At 42.6% G+C, this 7,482-nt stretch overlaps 1 protein-coding gene across 1 annotated transcript; it reads left to right on the top strand.

Moving 5' to 3' along the window:
* The first annotated feature begins 684 nt into the window (after positions 1 to 684).
* LOC136253721 (uncharacterized) lies at positions 685 to 2,680 on the top strand. Its single transcript, XM_066046379.1, has 2 exons — positions 685 to 1,268; positions 1,321 to 2,680. The coding sequence occupies exons 1-2, from the start codon at positions 685 to 687 to the stop codon at positions 2,678 to 2,680; spliced, it is 1,944 nt and encodes a 647-aa protein (XP_065902451.1).
* The last annotated feature ends 4,802 nt before the right edge of the window (positions 2,681 to 7,482 follow it).

Genomic DNA, 7,482 nt, shown 5'->3' with positions numbered 1-7,482 from the left:
AAGCTAAAACGCACCGAGTTACTGGAAGTAGCTGCTCATTGCAAGTTAAGTTGTTCAAGTTCTTTGAAAAAAGATGAGACTCGTCGAGTGATTCTAGAACATCTACGCGAAGAGGAAATTATTTCAGATGAGGATGGTGATGAACTAGAAGTTAGTAGAGCTACTGTAGAGCTTAAGAAGTTAGAGTTTCAGGAAAATGAGAGAGCTAGAGAGAACGCATTAAGAATCAAGGAACTTGAAGTGAAAGAGAAGGAGCTAGCATTGCAAGTGAAGCTGAAGGAATTAGAAGCCAGAGCTCATTCAACTCCAGAGCCAGTTATGGATAAGCATGCCAAGTTTGATATTAGCAAACATGTTCGGTTTGTCCTGCCCTTCCAAGAGCAAGAGATTGACAAATATTTTTTAAATTTTGAGAAAGTTGCTACCAGCTTAGACTGGCCCAAGGATGTATGGACCTTTTTGTTGCAGAGTGTGCTAGTTGGCAAGGCGCGGGAGGTATATGCAGCTCTGTCTGTAGACCAAAATTCGGAGTATGAGGCTGTGAATACTGCAATACTGAATGCATATGAGCTGGTGCCAGAAGCATACAGGCAAAAATTTAGAGAAAGTAAGAAAGATAATAGTCAGACATATGTGGAATTTGCAAGAAACAAGGAGAGGATGTTTGACAGGTAGTGTGCGTCAATGGGGGTTAACAATGACTTCAAAAAACTCAGAGAATTAATGCTTTTGGAGGAGTTCAAGAACTGTGTGCCCAACGAAATCAAGACATATTTGGAGGAACAGAAGCTGATCACTCTACACCAAGCAGCAGTACGCTCCGATGATTATTCCCTCACACATAAGTTAGCGTTTGGGAGGGCTGCTCATTGTGAAGGCAAAACAACTGGGGTAAACACCCACCAAATTTCTTCATTTTCCTCTGGTATTGAGGCTGACAGACGAACTGCCAGATTTCCTTCAGGTCCTACTTGTTTTTATTGTAAAAGGAAGGGCCATGTTGTGGCTGAGTGCCAGGCATTGGAGAGGAAACATCAGAGACCGCCTAAATCGGATCTATTGATCAAACCAGCCAGGCAGCCTCCAAATGGCTATGGACAGCTAGATCAACAGGTGGATGATGATGATGTCACAAGATCATATGCTCCATTTATATCTGAGGGGTCAGTGTGCCTTGCTGGTCAGTCGATAAAAACTCCAGTTAAGATACTTCGTGACACTGGAGCAACTCAGACCCTTATTTTAGAGAATGTCCTCCTGCGGGGACAGTATACTGCTACAAGGAATTGAGTTAGGAACTGTACGGGTGCCCCTACATAGGGTCGAGCTGTCATCAAAGCTAGTGTCTGGTTTAGTAGTTGTGGGTGTGAGACCTTCGCTACCAGTAGAAGGAATCCAACTTGTCCTTGGGAACGATCTAGCAGGTGGTAAGGTGGAGGCTAACCCTTGTGTTTCTGGTATTCCTTGTTCTAGTGGGTCCAATGCTGTGGAAGCAATTCCTGGACTATTTCTAGCCTGTGCAGTTACCCGTGCTATGGCCAAGAGAGCAATGAATCATGTCCAAGATGATACTGATGAAATGGTAGAGGAGGAACAAATAGGGCCAGCAGTGGTCACTTCCTTGGCACCCTTGAGTAGTTCACTAGAGACTGCATCTGCAACTCTCAGTGAATCAATACAACAGAGGGATGAGTTGGAACCTACTGGAGACTTGGTACTCTCCGCATCAAGGCTAGCGAGGAAGCAGAAGGATGACCCAGAGCTGCAGAAGTTGAGGGAGCAGGCAGTAAGCGAAGTGGAGTCTCACAAGGTAGCTGGTTGTTATTATTTGCTGAATGATGTACTGATGCGGAAGTGGCAGCCCAGGGATGTCCCTTCCTCTGAGGCTTGGAGAGTGGTGCATCAAGTTGTAATCCCACAAGTGTATCATAGGGAAGTGTTGCGCTTAGCACACGAGACTCCATTAGCTGGCCATTTAGGTGTCAACAAGACTTGTAGGAAAATCCTAAATCATTTTTATTGGCCTGGTCTGAGGAAGGGTGTGAAACAATTTTGTAGAACCTGCAATACTTGTCAGATAGTTGGAAAGCCTAACTGTAGACCTCCGTTGACTCCACTGAAGCCAATTCCTGCTGTTCGAGAACCATTTGGTCAGGTGGTCATTGCTTGCATTGGTCCTCTTCCAAAGAGTAGAGCAGGAAACCAATATTTGTTGACTATTATGTACCTGTCCACTCGATTCCCAGAAGCTATACCGCTGAGGAATATTAAGGCTCCCAATATTGCAAAGGCTTTAATTAAGTTCTTCACATTTGTCGGATTACCCTACAGTGTGCAATCCGATCAAGGCTCCAACTTTATGTCGGGTGTGTTTCAACAAGTAATGTGCCAACTTGACATAAAACAATTTAGGTCATCTGCATACCATCCCCAGTCCCAAGGAGCTTTGGAAAGGTTTCACCAAACCTTGAAGAATATGTTGAGGGCATATTGTTATGAAGAGAGTAAGGACTGGGATGAAGGGGTGTATTTGTTGCTGTTCGCTGTCAAGGAATCTGTTCAGGAAGCGTTAGGCTTCAGCCCTTTAGAGCTGGTCTTTGGGCACATCCCTCGAGGTCCTCTGAAACTGTTGAAAGAAGCTTGGCTTGGTACGGACTCCTCAGAAGATATCATCACTTGAGTGACAGATGTTCGGTCTAGGCTGCTGAAGGCGACTGAGATGGCTAGGAAGAACCTGCAACGGGCACAAGGAAACATGAAGACCTGGTATGATAGGAAGGCCCAGGAAAGAACCTTCAAGGCTGGTGATCAAGTATTAGTTCTGCTGCCAATTCACGAAGGTCCATTACAAGCTCATTACAGTGGGCCTTATGTAGTGGAAAAGAGAGTGAGTGAGGTGGATTACATAATCAAGACTCCAGGATGCCGCAAAGGTAATAGACTCTGCCACATCAACATGTTAAAACCATATCAGGAAAGAGAGCCAGTGGCTGTGGTGGCAACCGCTGTTATTACTCACAATATGACTGAGAGACCTAATGGTTTTACCGCAGTTGATTCAGTTGAGGTTGCAGACCAGGGTCCCAAACTACAGAATTCAGATATCCTATCAAATTTAGACCGTAAACTAGCACATTTGCCTGAGAGAGAACAGCAACACCTCAAGTCATTAATTGAGGAGTTCACTGTGATATTTCCAGATGCCCCTGGAAGGACGCAGGCTGCTTATCATGATGTGGATGTTGGAAAAGCACAACCAGTCAAACAGCATCCCTATAGAGTGAACCCAGTGAAGCGGCAGGCCATCCATAAGGAAGTGGATTACATGTTACAGAATAAGATCATCGAACCAAGCCAGAGTCAGTGGAGTTCGCCTTGTGTGTTAGTGTCCAAACCCGATGGTAGCTATAGATTCTGTACTGACTTTCGCCGAGTGAATGCTGTTACAAAAACAGACTCTTTCCCCCTCCCCCGAATCGATGACTGCATAGATCGAATTGGAAACTCTTGCTACGTTAGCAAATTCGACCTTCTTAAAGGTTATTAGCAAGTGCCACTCACTGAAAGAGCCAAAGAGATTTCAGCGTTTGTCACTCCGGATGAGCTGTACCAATATTTGGTAATGCCATTTGGCATGAAGAATGTTCCGGCAACGTTTCAAAGAATGATTAACACTGTGATATCCGGGCTGGATCGTTGTGATGCATACATGGATGACGTGACTGTGTACAGCGACAACTGGGACCAGCACATTAGGCAACTGAGATCATTTCTGAGTAGAGTAAAGGAAGCTCAGTTAACTGTAAACTTGGTTAAGAGCGAATTCTGTCAGGCGAGGGTCATGTTTCTTGGTCATGTAGTAGGCCAGGGTGAAGTCAAGCCAGTCACAGCTAAAGTGCAAGCTATTGTTGAATTCCCTATGCCAACCAATAAACATGAGTTGATGAGATTCCTTGGTATGTCAGGTTATTACAGGAAATTTTGTAAGAACTTCTCAATGGTGGCAGAACCGCTGACAAGGTTGTTGAAGAAACATGAAGTCTTTAGATGGTCTGATGATTGCCAGAGCGCCTTCGAAAAGATTAAACGTCTACTTCTATCTGTGCCTGTGCTCATGGCACCTGATTTTGCTAAGCCATTTAAACTTATGGTGGATACAAGTGACATTGGTAGTGGAGTTGTCCTAATGCAAGAGGGAGAAGATGGAATAGACCATTCAGTTAGCTATTTTTCTTACAAATTTAATGCCCACCAGAAGAATTACTCAACCTGTGAAAAAGAAACTTTGGCATTGTTACTTGCGTTACAACATTTTCATATTTACCTGGAAGCACCTGTAGAAGAAGTTTTGGTTTACACAGACCATAATCCTCTTGTGTTTATAAGCCAAATGAAGAACAAAAACCAACGTCTGATGAGGTGGAGTCTTGCCCTGCAGGAATATAGTTTGAAAATCTGTCACATAAAAGGAAAGGACAATGTTATGGCTGATGCATTATCTCGAGCTGTGTGAATTAACTTATAGAACCTGATTGTGTTTCTACCTAGTGTATTATAGTAGTGTATTCAGTTTCTTTTTGCATGCCTTATCTTCTTGTATACATCTCATTTGTTTGTTTTGTAGCTAACACTCCTAAGTATTTATATGCATATGGGATTGCATTTTTTGTAGGGGGAAGTGTTATGAGATGTAATTGTGCGCATGCGTTATTTGTGACCGGATTTCACATAACAAGGCTTCCACACACACAAAATCAAACTTACGATTTTACCAGAAATGGATTGCTGGTCTAATACACTATCATATTTCACACTGTACTTCCTTCAGCACTGACAAGTCTGGTTTCTGTAGCAGCTTTCTTCCGACCCTGTCAAAGCCACGAGTGTGAGATTGGCACCATTAAATGGCCATGGCTTTGTGATAATGGTGTGCAGTGAGCTGGGACTTCACAGAGAGCTCGCCAATAGTGTTCTCAGTCAATTTGGAGTAATCTGAGGGCCATGGAGGGCCATGGAGAGCCCAAACTTGGCCTCTGGATTCCAATCGTCTTCTTACTTCATTTTATACCCGTATATTAAGACCACCATCCACCCCCACCCTCCCACCCTATTACTACCGCCTGTGATATTATTACCCGCTCGAAAAAAGCTGCTCAAAACAGGGCAAATTTTGGGTATTAGAAATGTATACACCCACCCAGTGATAGCTAGTGAACAGATGAACGATTGGTGCAAATTTTGTTTGCACAGCTGTAGGCACTGGGAAGTTATTATACAATGATTCCTTAAAATCGCCATATCTCCTAACAAAGCTTTGTGCGTCGAAGCCTTGTTTTGTCAAATTCAGTCACATTTAGAGATATAGTGTTTGAATCTCGTAGGCGACCGCTGTGCCACGCCATCGCCAATAAGTCACGTAACACACCCCGAATCTCAAGTGCTGTCAGAAACTGATTGTAGCTATTTAGTATTTAACGTTATTTGTATTTCGGTTAGGTTAGGAACGCAATTGTAACTATGTTGTAATTACCAATTCACTCGATAAGAATATAGTGAGTAGCGTGGTAATTGTATCCCTAGGGACCGCGAGTATAGCCACAGAAGGGGGTCTAGTCGACAGCTAGGACGATTTATTCGGAATATCTCACATGGTCCTTCGCCCGGATTTGTCCGACGTCTAGCTGATACATCGTGGAACATTCACGAGGCACCTTAATTAGAAGAATATATTTTATTTATTTATTTATTGATTAGCAAACACCCAACAGGGTTTTTACGCTAATGTACAAGGTACGCACACGTAAGTGCCTAGTTTAAGTTACAATAACATAAGTGCCTATAATTTAGGTTACAATAATGATTAGTACTAAGTTACAATAAGTGCTAAGTTACAATAGGTGCTAGGTTACAACTAGTGCTAAATTACAGTAAGTGGTAAGTTACAATAAGTGCTAGAATTACAATGAGTACTACATTACAGTGAGTGCTAAGTTACAATAAATACAATAAGTGCTAAGTTACAGTTATAAAGTAGTAGTTGATTGTTTAAATGTTTCAAGATCAATGGTAGATAGATTTGGGATACATATATCACCGTCCAAGCGACAAACCTTGTAGCGTGGTTTTATATTGTCCCAATATATAGAACGGTACCTGATAAGGCGAGTACTCATTAAATTGTGTGCAGTTGAATTCGTTTCCCCCGTTGATATAGAATGTCAGACGAACTCGCGAAGAAGAAGAGGATAAGAGGAGGTCATAAAGCCTCAGCTACTAAAATAATGCGGCAAATCAGTGAACATGTAAGAAGTGAGACTCCAGATGAAACAAAACTAGCCTGCCTGAAGCGGGCATTAAATGAGAAATTCACAACCATCAAAGCACTTGATGATGAGATTAGTGGATTAATTGAAGATGAGAGTGTAGTTGAGGATATTGACACAGCAGACCAATTTAAAGAGATGATTTTCAACTCATTGTTTTCTATAGACCACCTCATGGAGAAGCTCAAGATTAAGAACCCTGCACCCAGGGTCCCCACTGCCCACAGTCAGACACGTGTTAAACTTCCCAAGCTGCATCTACGCTCATTTTCAGGAGATCTCACTGAATGGACTGGCTTTTGGGAATCTTTTCAGTCAGCTGTCCATAATAATGATGAACTAACCGACATAGAAAGTTCAATTACTTAAATTCACTGATAGAGCGTACTGCTAAGGAGGCCATCTCAGGGTTTTCACTAACCACTAGCAATTACCATGAAGCTATCAGAACCCTTCAGCAACGATTTGGAAGCAAACAGCAAATCGTTGACAAACACCTTGATGTCCTGTTTTCTGTGGACCCAGTCCATACCAGCAATGTCTGTGGGTTGCGACATTTGTTTGATACAGTTACTTCACAGATAAGAAGCTTACACGCAATAAAGGTTCTGCCCACAACATATGCAAACACATTCTGCCCGAAACTTTTGAGCAAGCTCCCTCATGAACTAAAACTTATTGTTAGCAGAAGCCTGTCTGATGATACGTGGGATCTGGACCTGATGTTGACTGCAATTGAAAAGGAACTAACTGCGCGAGAGCGAAGTGGCATGACAGAAGTTGGCTGCCAATCACAAGAAGAGAAACTGTAAACTGCCGCTGCATTACTTTCAGGGAACTCGTCCAGTTCACCACCACCTTGTTGTTACTGTAGCCAACCTCATAGGCTGGCTTCATGTGAAGCTGTTGGGCAGGTTGATGCTAGAAAACACATTTGTGATGGAATTTTGGAAAATCACCCATATGGGCGTGCATGAAATAATTAGAATTTTCATGTTTAGTGGGTTACTATTATGAGCAGAGCAGAGTTATAAAAATATTTGTAGAATTTTCTAGTAATTTAAGGCATTGAGAATGGCTTACAACCATTAACAAGTAGGTTTGCACTAAAAAGCTTGTTATTTGGTCGTTAAATATTTTAAGTGTCAAATGCGCCCAT

This window comes from Dysidea avara, chromosome 4, assembly GCF_963678975.1.
Source record: "Dysidea avara chromosome 4, odDysAvar1.4, whole genome shotgun sequence".
In the NCBI taxonomy this organism is placed as follows: domain Eukaryota; kingdom Metazoa; phylum Porifera; class Demospongiae; order Dictyoceratida; family Dysideidae; genus Dysidea; species Dysidea avara.
Note: the sequence above shows the minus strand (reverse complement) of the source record. Positions and strands in the feature narration are given on the sequence as shown.

Bases quoted from the DNA above. Each gene is read 5' to 3' on its own strand.
- LOC136253721 (XM_066046379.1), top strand. From the start codon at position 685: ATGGGGGTTAACAATGACTTCAAAAAACTCAGAGAATTAATGCTTTTG. The intron at 1,269-1,320 runs GTATACTGCTAC...GCCCCTACATAG, and splicing joins AATGTCCTCCTGCGGGGACA to GGTCGAGCTGTCATCAAAGC.